The 18,408-nt window shown below is 37.9% G+C and overlaps 1 protein-coding gene across 2 annotated transcripts; it reads right to left on the bottom strand.

Annotated features, from left to right (window-relative positions):
• Positions 1–11,055: 11,055 nt before the first annotated feature.
• G6PC2 (glucose-6-phosphatase catalytic subunit 2) lies at positions 11,056–18,408 on the bottom strand. 2 transcript variants are annotated; one of them, XM_008544369.2, is made up of 5 exons: positions 18,147–18,408; positions 17,462–17,571; positions 15,368–15,479; positions 13,245–13,360; positions 11,056–12,449 (listed from the first exon to the last, which is right to left on the bottom strand). In XM_008544369.2, exons 1-5 carry the CDS (start codon positions 18,362–18,364, stop codon positions 11,938–11,940), a joined length of 1,068 nt encoding a protein of 355 aa, XP_008542591.1. In that variant the 5' UTR covers positions 18,365–18,408; the 3' UTR covers positions 11,056–11,937. The 2 variants fall into 2 exon arrangements, with proteins under 2 accessions (XP_008542591.1, XP_008542597.1); XM_008544375.2 differs by lacking the exon at positions 13,245–13,360 and having other exon boundaries at positions 12,285–12,449.

Raw genomic sequence — 18,408 nt, 5'->3', positions numbered from 1 at the left:
TACAACACCAAGGAGTGCCAATGTCTCCATTTTTATCTTGCATCTTTCATTCCTGACACAGATTTGATATCTTTGATTTCATATTGCTAATGTTTCTCAGATGACCCAGGGACTTGCTTAATCTTTCTGTCTGACACTTATCTCAAGTCTTTCTGTAATTTCTAATGTTTTCAGCGTGTGTTTGTGCTGTGATCAAACTCTTCTGATAACCCCAGGTAATGAAAGTTCGCAAAGGGAAAAAAAACAGAAAGATTAGAAGATAAAGTTAGGGAAATTTTCCTGCAGATAGGATAAAAAGATAGAGATGAAAAGTAGAAAAAAAGAAAAAATGTAGACCAAATCAGGAGGTGCAATGATCATCTAAGAGCAGTTCTAGAAAGAAAGCGTAGAGAAAACTGAGGGGAAGAGATTATTAAACAGTCCGAGAATATTTCATATAATTGGACATCCATGAATTTCCAACCTGAAAGAGTTCACCACGTGTCAAATATAGTAAATAAACAAAGATCCTACCTGGGCACACTATTATGCAATTTTAGATAACTGGGGGAAAAGGGGAAGATACTACAATTTTCCAGGAGAGGGGGAGACAGTTACATATAATAAAGAATCATAATGACATAGGACCTAGTGAAAATGACACTAAAAGTCAGAAGAGACAAAGATTTGCCTTCAAAATTCTGAGGGGAAAAGATATCCCTCTTGGAATTCTATATTCAGCAAATTAGTCTTAAGAATGAGAGAAGTCTAAACAAATTTTCAGTTTTGGAAAGTCTCAAAACTTTTCCTCTCCATGCAGCTTTTCCCAGGAAGCCACAGAAAGAGAGTTTCCCCAAAACAAGTAAACAAAGAAACAGGATAATATGGACCTCATTCTAACTCAAGGATGAAGGGATAGGCTAATCATCAGGGAAATGCAAATCAAAACTTCAATGAGATATCACCTAACACCTGTCAGAATGGCTATAATTACCAAGACAAAAGCAACTAATTTTGGAGACGATGTGGAGAATAGGAAACAGTAGACACTGAAACTAGATTTGAAAGATGTATCAGTGGAAGAGAAGAGTATCCAGAAATAGATTCACCAGGAATCCCATTTCTCATAGTTTATTCTAAATTTCTAATCACAAAAGTGAGCATGGTTGTCTCTTCCAGCATTGTTCACAATAACTTGGAAATAATCTAAAAGTCCATGAATAAAAGGATGGGGAAAAGGTAAAATTAGTTTGGCACATATATACAATGATGTTTATCATGAAGCCAATAAAATGATGATATTGACCCATGTTTTCTGTTTTTGTGGGACAATGTCCATGATAAGTTGTGTAGAAAAAGCAAGTTTTAGATTATCGTGGAGTATGATGCCATCTATCCCTCTCTCTCTCTCTTTCTCTCTCTATCCATACACAAACACATACACACATCTCACACATCTGTTATGTGTATATGTGTGTGTGTGTGCTTGTACATACCTGTAGGCTTAAATGTCTGGAAAGATTTCTACCAAAATTTTGGTAGCTTTTATTTCTAGCCATTCATCCACTCTGTGACCAGAGCGCCCTGCACATACTAAATGCCTGTGGTCCTCGAGGGCAAGGACTGTATCTAGTTCATGTTAATATCCCTAGTGCCTTATTAAGTACTTGGCACACAGGGGTAGCTCAACATCTTGGTTGAATAATCATTTTAAATTCATGCAAGTAGTCTGTAATTTGCCAGCCTCAAGATAACTAACCCATTAGGTTAGAGCAGGGCCTTCTAATTGAAATATGGGTCACTAATGTGAGCCACATATGTAATTTCAAATTTTCTGGTCACATTAGACAAAGGAAATCAATGTTAATATATTTCAGTTAACCCAATATATTCAAAATATTGTCATCACAACTTGTAATCAATATAAAAATTATTGAGATATTTTACGTTACTTTATCATATTAAATATTCAAAATCTGATGTGTATTTATATTTACAGCACAGCTCAGTTCAGACTAGCCACATGTCAAGTTCTCAGTAGCTACAAGTGACTAGAGGCTGTATGTCAGACAGATAAGGTTAAAGCAGCCAGGTTCATGGATTTCCTGGTCTGAGTCTCAGTTGTCCCTCCACGATTTGAGCCTTAATAGAAACATGAGTCTGGCTTCTCCTTAGAATATGCTCTTATACTGTACTTGGAAACTTTGCAAAATTTTTTTAGGCTAAAGGTCATGATACCATTTGGACTAAGGAGAGAACTTGGTAGAATCAAACATTATGATATCAGAAGTTACAAAGAGAATCATGTTTGCCTTATAAGAGTGGTTAAAACTCTTTACATCATTCATTCTACTTGATTCACCTGTTTGAGTTGACAGTCAGAAAGAACTATGATAGTTTAGTATAAGACAATATAACTTTAAAAACTTCCCTTTTATCTAATCCCCCTGAGGTCCTCTTCCCAAAACAAGTTTTGTTCCAATTAACTTACAAGAATTATTTATGATTTTTTTTTAAAGATGGGCACCTGAGCTAACAACTATTGCTGATCTTCTTTTTTTTCTTCTTCCTCTTCTCCCCAAAGCCCCCCAGTACATAGTTGTATATTCTAGCTGTAGGTCCCTCTGGTTGCGCTATGTCGGGATGCTGCCTCAGCATGGTCTGATGAGCGGTGCCATGTCCGTGCCCAGGATTCGAACCAGTGAAACCCTGGGCCACCGAAGCGGAGTGCTTACACCTAACCACTCAGCCACAGGGCCGGCCCCTGTGATTTTTTTCTGTGAACAATTCATATGGGTAATTGGAGCAGCACATTTTTCCAACTTATTTTGAGAAGAGACCCTCAGTCATTTGGTGCATCTCAAAACTGCAGGAGAGCAGATGCCCACAAACCAGAAATCCTATTTGAGAAAAAAGTAGAAGAGTTGGCCTCTAGATTCTTTTGTCTAGAAACTGTTTTTCATATAATTACTCTAGGTCTACTCTACATGTGCTTTTAGGAAATTATTTCAATGAAAAGACACTTTGAATTTAATGGTGCACTCATGCATGCAATTTTTGGCAATTATACACTCATTTGAAAATGTAGATCCTGGAATATTTTGATATCATGTCCTGAAAGAGGAAAACACAGAGGATCCTAATTAGGTATAGTTTGCCACATATTTATTCATGAATTAAATGTAAGTTTCCTATCCTAAGAAAATATCAGAACATTCTCATCAGGTTGGTTTAGGATCGCACCTCACATTTCCAACTAAGGGCTGGATTTATTCATATCTCTTATGCATGCAGAATGTCTCTGTAATCAGGTCACATAAGGATGTTAGTGGAAATTTAAAAAATTGCAAATTTGGTTGCTATTTCCACACATATTTTGAGATACATTTATATGTGCGTGTATACCATTATAAAATAAGCATTATGTCCATTTTTATTTGCTGTGAATTTCCACATCAAGTGAATAATCTCACCTGCCTGTAAGAGATGGTAGGCAAAAGTAACTTTAATGAACTTTGAAATCCAATTCCAATTTATTTCACACTGTGTTCAATTAAATACCCAATTAATTTAAATGGGTAGAGTGTAAATAAAGCGGTGCACATGATTATCATCTAATTAGCACTGGCCAGCATTATAATGTGCTCATTAGTGAGCTGTATGGTATCCTAGGGCTCATAATGAGTAATCAGGGTACACGTGATTGGCATGTAGCTGTCTGGATGCAACTACTCAACCCAATAAATAGCACTGGGACAAAATGTGCAGTAGAAAAAGGAAGAAGCATACACAGCCAGATGGTGAATTGGCAATTTCCTCCTTTCAATAATTCAGGTACAGCTCCTACTCTCAGATACAAAGAGATAAATTCAAGAACAACAGAATAGCTGGAGATAGATAGAAAGGGAAATGTTCACCCAAGGCAACCCAGAACAAGAGCCTACAATTATTATGAATGACTACAGGAAAGAAAAGAGATTCTCAACTTGTTGGTTGAGAGTATCTATTTCTAATATATCAAGTATGGAATCAAAGTAAGAGATGAGCAATATTTTAATAAAATTTCTTGGAAGTTGAAAATTCAATCATTTAAATATACTTTGTGGTAACACTCACAAAGCATTTTATAATTTAGAAAGCATTTTGCCCTCATAATTGTTGTATGGTTGTGAAACCATTTAGAAGCTGCAGGGGAGGAACGCAGCTGTGAGTTGCATTCATTGTTATGTCCGTGAGAAGTCATGATGGCAGGCGTCATAGGTTGGCTCACTTGACACTCAATCCTACACCCTTATCCCTTGCTTGCCTCTGTTACAGAGATTGGAAAGTATAGTCTTTATCTTCCCAGATTCCCTTGCAGCTAGGGGAGGCCATGTGACTCTGTTCTGCTCAATGAAATACAGGCACAAATCTCTATGGAGGCTCTCCCTTCTGGGATAAAGCCTGGGTCAGAGAAAGTCTGTTTTCCTTGCCTCTTTCTTCTTTCCTGGATGCACAGCAGCCATGCTGTGGTCATTTGGACAGACCCACACCTTAAACAGGAGAGCAGGAAGACAGATTGAGCCTGATTTCTGGATATCTTTGAGTCGCTCCTCCAGCCTGGGCTGCCTTCCTCCAGCCATACTGTTACGTGAGAAAAAGACACCTCTCACCTGTTTAAGCCACGGAGGTAGTTTTTTGCAGTTGTAGTTTTTGTTGCTAATTATGGATTAACACAAAAGATACAGTTAGATTTTTATTAATAAAAATACTGAAACAGGAGTATAAAAAAAATAATGCAGTATTAAAGTATTGATGTGTGCTTAACTGACCTTAAAATATGACCTTTATATCTAGAGACATTCCAAAAATATTGAGTGAAAGAAGGAATTAATCATAGCCTTTTTCCAAATGTCATTGCTATGAAAAGCAGATATCACTGGATGGAAGTCCTTTTGGCCCATTCTTGTGGTTTTCTGGGAACATTCCATGTGTCCTGCTTTATTATGCTTTAAGTGAAGGAGGCATTCACTTAGGAACTTAGCATTTCATGATTATGCTTTCCTATCCTCTCACATGATAAAACTGGTGTTAGACTGGGAATGGTCTGGATTCCATCGGCAGGTTATAACCAGAGTTGGAAAGAAAGTGACTCAAGGAGAGGATGAGTTTGAAACAGCGAAGGTTGTATGAGATGGGGAATAATGTTACCAGCTAACTTGTAGCTAGATAGAGTCTCAATCCAATCCTTCCAAGCCCACAGGCCAGAGATATTCCTGGACTCCAACCAGACCTGCAACAAGGGAGCCCAGAACTCATGGGCATCTCCCCAGTGAAAGGCCTATACTGAACTCATCCTTGCATCTCTAGCACCTAAAGGCAATTAATCAGTGTTTGTCAGGTGGATGGATAGCGGGATTAGAGAGAAGAGAAAAGCACGGACAGAATAGGTCCTGTTTGAGCCAGAGAAGATTTTAGAAGCTATTTGGAACTGGATCTCTAATTTTCATTTAGCAGGGTTGTTCTCAAAAATCTTGGCATCATATAATTTGGTTTTAGAGTTGTGTTGCATTCAAGAAGCACACTTCAACAGCCATATAGAATTAAAAAGTAAATTTTATCTTTACGTCTTTGAGTGATCCACAGTTAGCCCAAAACAAACCTACTAAAATGCTATTTCAAACTTCTAGTCACTTTCATCACACAGCACAGTTGGTTAAGCATCTCCAACCCCCCTTCCACAAAGCAAACTTCCCTTCTCCTCACTCAGCTTCTTATTATGTATACCCACTTCTTTCTTCCAGCAAGAAGAATTTCCCCTTTAGGATGTTGAGGAAGGGAAAATGGAGCTGGTAATTTAATTACAGGATCTCTTTTGTAAGATAGATGAACAGGAAGCCTATGAATATTCTCATGTTAATAATTTTGCGCCATTACATCAGTTAAATTATTTCAAGTCTCCATGCATCTCTTTTCATAGCTATAAAAATCAGATCCTAATTGGAATAGAATGTTTTAAAGACTGAAATGTATTACATAAATCTAAAATTGTTTATTAATGTAGCGAATTACAAAATGGAGTACTCTTTAGAATTTACAGCTTTGTTCATTGCATGTAAGTAAAATTTAATATGCTCTGGTTCTTTTTCCAATTTTATTGAATGAGATCCTCAGAATGTTGAAGCTGGAATAAACCTTCCGTTCTAAGCCCATTTTAAGGCCCTCATTTGAGAAATTATGCAACTGAGGCCACCAACGTTAAATGGCCTCGCCGCGTCACAGTGGTTAGATGCAGTGAGAGACTAGAGTGCAAGTCTGGTGACTCCAGTCCGGGCTGCTTACTGCCAAACTCCAGGAAGTATGTTGTATATCTATCTGTCTTTGAATTTGCTAGCACCTGCCTCTCATGTTCCGATACCCTTTGGAATCCACATAGGGATGTGTGGCACGGCCTCTTGGTTGACAGCATGAGCAGGGCATCAACATTCCAATGCTAAAAGAATAAGATGCACAATAAAATCTCACAAACTCAGACAGGAACATTTACTCTTCCTTTGTTAAGTCAATGCAATCTTCATCTAGAAAGCTAGAAGGCCTTTACCATTTCTTTCATTCAAAGAATTGTAAAAAAGGGAGGGTTTGGAATGATTCTGTAGAAAAAAGAGATCTCGAGGATCAGATGCTTTTAATGCAGAATTATTGAGCTTGAGGGCAAGGGTGAGCTGAGGGCAAAGGTAGTGATGAGTGAATGCAATGCCCACCTTTAGAAAACTCTTCCATTAATGGCAGGATGAGTGAGCAAGGATGACAGTCTGGCCAGTACTATTCATAAGACAGACTGAATCCAGGAAAAAGTCGGTTCTTTGAAAAGAAGTTAGAGTGTGATTGGCCTAATTGAAGTGCAAGGGTGGCTGAGAGCTAGAGGAGGAAAGCAGCTCTTCATCTTAATTAGTCCTGGGTTTCTTTTCCAGCCACACATATGGCCTGCTCCTCCTGCACAGTAGGCAGATTGTCCCAGGGAAGCAGTTTCTGCTCTCACTCGGGCCAGCACTGGAGGTGGACCTTAGTGCTCTGGGCAGTCCTGGTCTGCGCCACAAACTCCACTCGGCAGGGCCACAGCTGCTGCCCTTCGCTGATTGCCTTCCCTGTTCCAGCAGCTCCTTCTGAACATAGCGTTCCCCGGGGGAAATGTCACGGTTCATGAACTGAAGACAGATTCTTTTCAGAATCACACGGAAAAATGCTAGAAGAGAAGAAAAGATTCTAAGAAATTTAAAAATTCAAAACAGAAAATAATTAATCAGCTTTACGCTAACCTTCATAACCTCAATCACTGAATTTCCTCCCTCCTTGAGAGCAATCACTTCTGTTCTGCCAAAAGAAGTGAGATGTGATTTCTTCCAAGTCATTACCGTGATTTCCATCAAAGAGCAAAGACAGTAATTAGCACTCCACACCAACTCAGCCTCAAATTTGACATAAACTGCATTTGTCCTTTGCAGAGCTAAAATGAAGCACTTGTAATTCTTAGAATTTTCCCTCGAGTTGCTGTCATTTGGCAGAGGTTTCTGGAGCTGTTGTTTCTTACAGACCTTTCCTGCTGTTAACATTTTTTTAAAGAAAAACAAAATAAAATCTTCTTTTTAAAAAAAATCAACAAATAGCACCACATTACCTTCCACGTGGAATCACCGTCGAAAAGCATTAAAGGTAAAGGGGAGAAGAGATGTTAGACATGCCACCACAGTGTCATAATTGACTATAGTGGAGCCATTTTAAATGGAGCCGGAGCTGCCTTTCCAGAGAAACTGCCTTCCTGTCTCAAACCTTGGACTGGGCCAAAGCCCAAATTGTTTTATAAGCAATTGTTTGGGAAGTCAGCAGGAGAACAGACATCCTGGTCATAAACAACAAGGACTGCGGACTTTCTGAAGATAGAATCAATAGTCAATCAATGTTCAGCCAACACTAGTTCTCTGCTTCCCACTCCAATTAAAATTCCTAGTAATACAACCTCCCATTCTTTGCCTTTAAAAGCCCTCGACTTTTACTCCCCAGTGGGACAATGTATGGGTTTCTACCTGAAACTGTGCTCCCTGAGTAGCAATTCTTTGATCCCAAATAAACGTTTTGCCTCTGTTTTTGAAGGTTGACATTAGTTTCTTGGCAACATTGAAGTCCAGGTGTTCATCCAGAAAGCAGCAATTTCCAGAGTGGCTAGAACAGTCGGTCAATGAGGGGAGAATCCTCAGATGCAACTGGACACCAGTGACCCTTTTTTGAACAGTTTCTGAATATCGACAGAAGTGCTGGTGTCTAGCATACAGGTCTGGTAGACCCAGACAAGCAGGAAAACTTCATCAGGAAATCATCTAAGCATCCAGAATGCGGTCATGAATATTGGGTAAAGCCTCACCCATTTTCACGACACGGCGAGGGGAGGGGGAATCCAGACTCTATGATTTGAGGCAATGAGCTAAGAGTTTGGGGAGACCAAGGCGGCTAGAGCTCACAGGACAGAGGAGGAGAGAAGAGAGCTGCACAGAATCCCCGGTCCACGGAGGATGTCCCTTGAAAATGCTGCCGAGTCTGTTAACTTTTCAAAGTCACTTTAATCCTTCAAGCATCAGAAATGCTTAGTGTCAGTTACCACGTGAGTTAAAGTTTTCTTTTAAGGGTGTAAAGATTATGATGGGATTTACCTGTTATCACACCTGTCTTATACCTTGTTAACACTAACTATTATTTTTTTTCATCTAGTAAATAACATCTGTGGGTTGATCAAAAGATTCTTGGTCAGGGGTAAACATCCCTTGTTTATGTTCTGCCAACAAATCACTCATGTCTCAGTTTCTTCGCATAAAACAAAGCAGTTAATACTGAGTCACGTTGTCTCACAAGAATGTGGTACAGATGACAACATAAAAAAATACTTTGTTTTTCAGGGAAAAGCACTGTGGGACTTGATCTGTGCTGTCTAATTTTAGTAGCCACTAGACGCACATGACTATTTAAATTTAAATTAATTAAAAGTAAATAAAATTTAAGAATGCAATTCCTCAGTTGCATTCACTGCATTTCAACAGTTCAATAGCCACACGTGGCTAGTGGCTACTATATTGGACAACAGAGATAGAGAACATTTCCATTGTTGTAAAAAGTTTAATTAAAGAGTGCTGGAATATGTAGTTTTAATATACTTGAGAAATGAATCACATTTCAAAAACCAAGTCTTTTGACTTTCTCTTATACCAAGGTTTTTTCGTATGTGTATGTATAATTTGATCTTTAATTTATTTACAGGTTTTGAATAAATATAAAGCATTTAGAAATATAACTGAGTTTCAAGGACATCTTACAATAAATTTTTTAATCACTCTTCTTTTATATTGAAATAGGTCAAGAGAAGGCACCAATTTAACCTTCCAAGGCAGATGTCCAAGCAATAGGTTGTCAAAGAAAAGAAATTCAACACTCCTTTTGACAGCTAGTTTCAGCAATAATAAATTTCTTTCCATTTCTTTTCAAATATATGTTTGATTGGATAGTTTCTCAAGTCACTTGTCTAGATTTTCTCATTCTGAAAGCTCATGATATCAACATTTTTCTCCTGAATATGTAGATGTGCAGGCATTTTGAATATATGGACAAAGTAACAGTAAGTCAAATGAGCTCAATTCTACTTACTTTTGGCAAATAAATTGGAAGCCGAAGAGTCTTTTCCATCATTATTAAAGGCAGGCATTTTCTCCAAGGCTGTGAGAAGGTGTTCCTCTTGCTGCCTAGGCCGTTTCAATTGCAAAAGCAATTTGCCACCATATGGATCCCTCCAGGAGACTTCCACTAGAGTAGAAAGGGAGATCTCATCACACAGGGACTCTAGGGCCTTGCAGCAGATAGGGAAAGAGTTGTTGGTGATCAATTACAGAAAATGAGCCCACACCTCATCCTAGTCCCTTTCTGAGGATCATGTATCACCCAACAGACAGCACTCACTGTGGGGTGGCTGAAGAGAGCTTCTCTCTGGGAACCAAGGAGGCATTTATGGTAGAGTCAAGCATTGTGACACAATGCTCCGGCTATTAACGGCCCAGATTCCTCAGGCCTTGGTAAGAGGAAGCTGAGACTGTAAGGGGATGGAGAATTCTTCAAGACTATTATTACTCTCAAAAGAAACTTTGGCAAAGGGCACTTAGACAGGAATGAGATCTCTGACAACTGCAAAAGATTATGTGATGGGGCCAATGCATCATAACATGTTAAATGATTGAAATGACCTTCTAAACACAACACTGGGTGACGGGCTTGAACAAATGAACCAGGGTCATCACTTTAAGAATCATTCTTCTCTCCTTACCCCAAATGTCACATCAACATGAGACAAATTTCATTCTCAAGATAATCTTTCTTCATACCTTAGCTTTTTGCTTAGGAATCACCCAACCGCTGAAATCAAGTTCAGTAACCTTTTAAAAAGAAAGTTATTAAGTGTGTTTTGTAAAAGCAACAGTATATAGTCTATAAATACACTTAGAAGGCAGCCAATAATTACTTTGATTTTAGAGGTTTTGTTATCCTCAACTAATATCTTGTCAAATGGCATTCGTTTCAACTGTTTTGTTTTCATAAATATTTATGGGTTACTTAACATGTCATCATCTAAAATAATTCATGTATTGATATTCTTGAGAAGAGTTACATAAAACATTGAGATGGATCACAGGTCACTAAGATATGTAGCAAAATCTGACTCAAAATGTACTTGATTGAAATGGCACAGTTATTAACTTAAAGTCCAGAATTACTGGGTCCAATGAGGAAAAAAAACCCTTACTGAGAAATTCTTAGTATAATATTAATATTCCATCAGTAATAATTTTCTAAAGTAAAGCTGTTGATTTTCATCACAGTTCAGTATACATAGAGATCAACCCAGCTAACAGATACAAGCATTTAATAGTTTTCCTGGGTTGGAGCATGACCTTGAAGAAGTCACTTGATTTCCCTGGTTTTGAAAGATTGGCTTCTCAAAAAAAAGTATGGGGATGTCATAGTGAAGAGATAAGCCTTTTTGGGTAAATAATGTTCTAAGCAGAGTATCTTCAGCAGAATTTATTGAAATTTTGGAAATCACTACTGTAAAACAGAGACCAGGGGTTAGGCAGAAGTTCAAGTCTAGAGAGTAGCCTGGCCTGTTTCCTTTCCTCTGGATATGTGTCCATATCTAGAGCCATTGCTGGCTCCATAAAGACCCAAGTCGAGTAGAATGTGGCATTTTAATGTCTTTTCTGGAAAAATAGCTAACTTACATGGCAATTATCATACAATCTACATAAAAGCATTCACTCTTACAGATTTTTACCTCTTGAAAATAAAGAAACAAAACATAGTGTAATGGAAATACATGTCAGAAGACTTGGGTTCTAATTCCTGTTTTGATGGTGGTGTGACAACAGCAAGCTCTTTCACCTGAGTGAACCTCCATTGTCTTCTCTGAAAACTGAGGGGATTGGATTTGACTAAGGTCTCCATTACGATTTCCACAGGAGCCAGAAGCAGCCTGACCTTAAGATGATAAAGGTGTCTGATACTGGGACCCCTGTCTGGGTGCTGAAGACTGTGATAAAATGGAGTACAGGCCTCCTTTTGGGCACAATCAGCAATAGTTGATTGATTCCAGATGGGAATGCAGACCTCCCTATTGCCATGTTGACAGATTTTTCAAAACGATACAGAAATTCAGATTTTTATGTCAAATATTCTGGTTTTTAAATGTTGCCAACTAATTTAAAATAGAAATAAAGACAAAAAGAAGACCACTGTGAAGGCCAAACTAAACACACGTGGGGTGGGGCCTGTGGCTGCCATTTTGTGACCTCCGCTTGGAAGCCTCCAGTCTCTCCCTGCTCTGCGGTTCTACTGGAGGATGGAGGATGAGGGTCATCCTGGGACCACAGAGCAATAACTCTGTGCACAGCTCTAATTAATCTTCTTTTCACTTGGTTTCATTAACATATGAATACAATAGGGAATGACAGCAACCACAGCGAGTGGGATGCAGGCACTTTTACAGAACGACAGCACATAAAATAAATGCTCCGAGTGAGTGGGTATCTTGATGAAATGGTAGAGCTGCAGTATGGTCAGTGAGGCCGCTGCGCAGAGCAGCCGGAAGCTCAGCTTGTAGCGGTTTTCCCCTCGGCAGCTCTGAAGGAACATCTCTGAGTTGATGGCAAAGCCCAAGCCAAAGAGGACCCCAAGGTTTCTCACAAGTCCAGCAAAAGGTGTGGTGTCAATGTGGATCCAGTCGGGGTTGGCACACCACTTCTTGGCTATGGGCACAGACCACAGCAGGTCAATGTCAAGTAGTCTGAGAAGCAGGTAAAAGCCGAGTGCAAACAGGAAAAGGAAGAGGTTGGTCTTCAAGTATGTGCTCAGGCTGGCTGTTTGGATGCCTGGAGTGTGTTCAAAGGCCTCTGCCACAAGCATGCCTGGGGATTAGGAAAGAGACACTGAAGATGATTATTTGCCCTTGAGCCCCTCGGGAATCATTCTTCTCTGAATTAAAGAATTTAGCCATAGTTTGATAAAGGGCTTTAGACACCCACGTTCTATCCATTTTCCAAAGCCTTTTTTTTAGGCAATAACTAAAAACACACAGTTGCCCCATGGTCTTTTCATCATCTGCATTAGCACAGGTAGATCTTTCAGGGGTCCACAGCACTGAGTGACAACCTACTTTACAGGCAGAGCACTGATCTAGGTGCCTGCAATTGATATTCCAACTGCCATAGCCAATTACCTGAGAAAGCCTTTGAAAGGCATGTGGGGCTGAACTGCAGAGACTCAGTCACGGTGAATGCTGCTTCGGGCATACAAAGCAGCCGTTAAATGAAGTACATAGCCATGTAATAATCACTCCAGATGTTTCAGAGAGAGTGGCATGGTGTGCAGGATGGAAGGCCGTTTTTAAGTCCCCCAAACCAAGACACAAGCAGGCTGTGTGAAGTGGTGGTTTGAGAGTTGGACTTAGCTCTAGTCACTTCAGAGAAGCCCGCCTCAGTAAGAGGTTGGGTGTTTATGCTCACAAGTGAGACTGTGCCATTGCAGACATGGAGGATTTGAGAGGTGTGTTGAACCACTTAAGCTCCCATGGTAGCATTAAGTATCAGTGCCTTGACAGAATTACCTGAGATTGGGGAAGTGATTACCAGGAAGAATCTGACAACATGAACTGACACTAAAGCTTTCCAATGACCCAACTAAAGGTAAGTGATCATATTTACCACCAATCACTCCAAGAATAACTTGATGAGGAAAATGTGTTGCTATGAATACTCTGGAGATGCAGACACTGATTTGAATCAACCAAAAAAGACTCCAAAGAAATGACCAGGTCAGTCTACGATGGAAGAATAGATACAAACATAAAAAGCAAAGAAATTGTATCACTCATAAAAACAGGGGGGTGACACCAAATGATCTTTCCCAGAGGACTCTCCTAGCTGTGATATAACATCATGATTCTAGAGTCTTTTTTTAAAATGTTGTCTCCATGTGCTCCATAGAATTTGAAAAGCTTTAATAGAGGTTTCTACATTTATCAATGCATTAAGCTTAACCAGTGCTATATCCTGAGATTTTAATAAATGCTATACAAGGAAACCAAATTGACATCCTGAGAGTTATTTTAATGATGTAGGGGAAATTCAAGTTTGGGGGCATTACTAATATCCAGAATGATCAAGAATGAATTACACATATTTTTGCTCCCTGTCATATGTGCCTCCTCTTTACCCTCCTCTCTCAAGCTTTCTTTGCTTGAAGAAAACTCACTGGAGAGGCAGCTGCCACTGTGATGAAAAGCACACAGGCATTCCATCAAGGGCCGGTTCTCACTAGGTTTAATTTCACAGACTCTCGAGTCCTGGTTCCTTGTTTTTTGACATATAGAAAATAAGGAACAAGGGAATTGACCTATAGGTTATATAATATGGATTAGAAGCAGCAACATGCAAAAATCATAAAAATAATAAAATCCAAATAATCTCATCATTTTAATAAAAAGAATTAGCAATATTGAGTTCTAGGAATCCTTGGAGGTTCTGAATGGTTTATTCCAGATAACCGGACCAAATTTTGGTTATTGAAAGATTAAGGAACAGAGAGAAATGAGACTTTCAAAGAGGCAGTAAGCTGGGGTTATGAATATGGAATAACAGTCAACGAGGATTTGGTAATATTAAGGTACAGTGTAGGCACTCACTAAATTTTGATGGATGAAGTAAATCTTGCAGTTATAACAATTGAAAATGAGTTAAGAAAAAAATTTTTTAGAAGAAAGAAATATTTTTCTAGGTTTGGAAATTGGAGGAAGAAATGAACTACAGAGAAAAGGTGAAGCTTATCTTGATTCCTACTTTGAGAAATTGTCTCTGGATGGAAAATGCTAATTTCTTTAATTTACAACAACCTTCTACTGCTGTTGTTGTTTTCGGTTGGATAATGAATACATTAAGGCATATAGGCTGCAGTCTTATTAGAATAAACCTTAGAGATGCCTAAATTCTTTTGGTCATTTGTTTCTTATATTACCCAATACTACTCTAAAAAGTGGAATATATGGTGGATCTCAGAATTTTTTATTTTAAAAGAACTTTTATCTAATGGTATATGTTATAATATTTTTTAAGCAATTAGCTGACAAATCTTATCTCAGGTAGCCTAAAAATTTATGACTAAAGTTGTGCTCAGGATAGTTTTAATGATAGTTAAAATATTTCAGGAAACAAAAGGAAACAGTCCAATTCCTATAAAAATTTTAAGTAATCTTAATTTAAAATTCTAGGCTTTTCTAAACATTACAAATCTACTAACATTAAGTCTACTGATTTTCACTTTTGAGTTTGCTTCTAGAACGTTTTTAGTTTTTTAAAAAGGTTGCATAGTCTTTAAAGCTAGAATGCATGTTATTGATGTCACAAGTATTGGCTATTCAAAGAAGGAAGCATAATTATACTAAATTAACTGATGCGTTCAAGGGGAATGATGATTCTCAAAATTTCTAGTTAATCTTAAAGCAAGGGAATGTACATGCAAAAACATTTCCTTACATAATTTTAGATGACTTATTTATGAGCTACCAAAGTGATTATTGTACTATGGAAACCCAAAGGCACATTTAGCAAATCATCAATCAATTAAACATTTCCAGTAATAGCTGTGAGCTAATTATGACATTATCATAAAGCAAAATATTAATTTTCTATTCATTTTGCTATTTTGGATATGATAGAGTAGAATAAGCACATTTCAACAACGAAAAATAGGCTAAAATGAATTTTTAAAAAGACTTTTTGTGTTCAAAACTGTCGTATTACAGTGCTACAGAAACTGGAGAAAAGCTCACCTGTGCAGAGTGGTCGATGACTTATCCCCCTGACTGACAGTGTGGCTCAGGGCAGCCGTCACCATGACATACCAGACGCATGATGAGCCCATTGCATGGCCAGAGGGACTTCCTGATAAAACAAAATGTCAATCCATTTGAATGGTAGTTAATAGAGTATCACTATCAGAAATGGACAGCAGAATAGCATATTAGCCATGAAAATTACAAATAACTCAGAAAACACCAGAGGGCACAGATTATAGGTAGTGTTTAGACATAGGTAGAAATAAAGAAAATTGAGTCAGATTGAGCCTGAAAACACTAGTTCAAAAGCTTTTTTCTAGATTTTTCAAGTTCATCAAATTCCAGAAATTACAACATTCAAGGCTAATTAAGAACTCAGGGTGTTGCACCAAAATCTGCCACATCCGTACTCATTCTTCATATCTAATTGTTTCTAATTGACGAGAAAATGAAAGTACTTGTGTTGGATCTTGAATCAGTTTATTTTCTTTGGGCTGAAAACTTAAGCATCTGAAGGATGTCATTACCATGTCTGATTTACCAACTGACTACTAGGTACTAGCAGCTACCTGTATGCCCATCTTGTGGCCGGCCACCGCAATGGGAATCTTTGCTATTAAATGGACAAAGAGAAGCGGGAAAGGGGGCAACAATTCTGGGAGAAGAAGTCTGCAGACACATAGCTGTTCTACTCTCAGAATAGCTTTCCCACGCTGCTTGGTTTTTTTGTTTATCACTTTACTTTAATATTCTCTCTGAGTTTTCACCAAGTGGAGATTCATTCAGGTTAAATACCAGTCTCTTCTTGAAAAACTCTAAATTAAACAAAGACAAATCTATTTCTCATAGATCTGTTTCTTTCAAATCTATTTATTACGTGGGAATTTTCAGAACCTTTTATATACTTAAATGAGTTGTAAATTTCCAAGGAGTGAATATAGAATGCAGTATTTTTTTTTCTTTTTCTTTTCTTTTTTTTTTTTTCCGAAAAAGGTCTCATAAGATAGAACACATGCTGGGAAATACTGGGATAAACCAAGGTAGCATTTCAGTTGTCTCAAAGTTTATCCATCTATCCATCCTCCAATCCATCCATCCGTCCATCACAAACTAGTTTCACAAAGATAAAGTACACACCATCCCTGACCTGATGGAACCCACAGTCTATTGGGGGAACCAGACATATAAAGAATTAACAATGGTACAGTGTGGTACATAATATAACAGACGGATGTGTGCTCTTATGGGAGCAAAAAAGAAAGATGTTCAGAAAATTCATTGAGAACTTACACATTCACTATATATCAGGGTTAGTTTCAAGATGTCAAATGGCAAGAAGTTTATGCTATGTGACAAACTGTGGTGAGGTACCATAAAACAGTCTTACAAATTAAAATAACGTAATTTTTCTTTATATATATATTTCAAAAAACCTTCAAAATTTTCCTTTATATATGTATTTCAATAAACAACTTCCATAAGTAAAGATTTTACACTCATACAGAATCTTACTTATAATAAAAAAGGAAAGGGTCCAAGAAATCTACTTACATACTATATACATGAGAGAAAAAAAGAAATTTTGAAGAAATCATTCTAGGATTAGAGATAATCTTTACTGGCAATAGTAACACCAGGAAGTCCTTACCTTTCATACAGAAAACTTGTCTATTCTTCCTTCATTCATGAGATTCTCAGAAAACCTATAATAACTTTGAAAGTTGCTCAGCAGCAGATAAATCTACATTTCTGGGATTTTAATATAGTTCTTTGGGAATTGGTTCTAGCTGTTTTTTGTCTGTTTTAGTATCAAAGCATTACGTTCTTCCAGGAAATAAATGTCAAATATGAAATCATTTGGGTAGTATTCTCCTAACTTACCCTTTTACAAATAACAAAGTGAAATTTGATTCTTCGTAAAACTTCTTTCCTTTCTCATTAGCAATTTTTGTGCTTATGAACTTTTGGCATCCTCACCCACGACATTTTCTTTAATACGCTATATAGTATCATACAGTTATTAGATGATAATCATACATAATGACTCTCTAATGTCTTTAGTAACTCGAGGCTGCTATAGTTGCTTACCTGGACCTGTTTCGCATGTAGTGGGGAACTGTTCAAGGCATGGACTTGAGTGATTTGGGTAAATCTGAGTTTCTTGGACCCACCAGTAGGGCCGATGACCAAATAATATCCTGTATTTAAGGAAATATAAATATGCATTTGTATTTAAATACACAACTATTACTGAATTGGAGACTAGCTATTCTCATCTCTAAAAATGACTCAAGCAGAGGGTTGATGGAGAAATCTCATGGTTAAGAGACTTAGAAAGAACTTGGATTCTTGTCTGTCCCTCATTATGGAGGATGACACAGTCATTTGGAGTTTGGGCATCCTAGTTTCCAATAAAACAGGGACTTTTTTCCTTGCAGGGGAAATCCTGTGGGTGCTTTGGGTACTTAGCCTGGGAATATCAAAGTGGTCCCTGGAATCCTCGATCTGTTCTTTATGGTGCTGCTTATTTAACTAACTTCTTGGTTAATCACAGCATATGTGTTACAGGGTTTTGGAATTTACTTATAAATCAGATAAACTATACATTTCTATGCTTTTGTAAGTTCTATTTATGAATCAATGTTTCAAGTTAGCTGATATGTTTCAAAGATTTTCCAAGTAAAACTACATGCATTTGAAGTGTGATCATTAAGCCAAATCTACAAATTCAAGAATAAGCTTTAGGAAAAATGAAACAAAACAGAAGTCTTACCATTTAAAAATAAGATTGAACCAATCCCCAACGACTGCTACCCATATCATCTTGGTTCCAACTGTCTGATTAAGTTGAAACCAAAGAGGAAAATAAATAGAAAAGATATTCCGGGGGTCTCCAACACTGGACATAAAATTTAGAAAATTGTAGTAAGCTCGGTAGTCCTTCTGCAAATGCTGAATGATGAGCACTCCATTCCTATGAAGGAAATCCATCTTGAAAGAGAGGCAATTCTAAACATGGAGCAATTGGAGCTGCA

This window comes from Equus przewalskii, chromosome 17 (assembly GCF_037783145.1).
Source record: "Equus przewalskii isolate Varuska chromosome 17, EquPr2, whole genome shotgun sequence".
Lineage (NCBI taxonomy): Eukaryota > Metazoa > Chordata > Mammalia > Perissodactyla > Equidae > Equus > Equus przewalskii.
The sequence above is the reverse complement of the archived record's forward strand: the minus strand, read 5'-3'. Positions and strand labels throughout refer to the sequence as shown.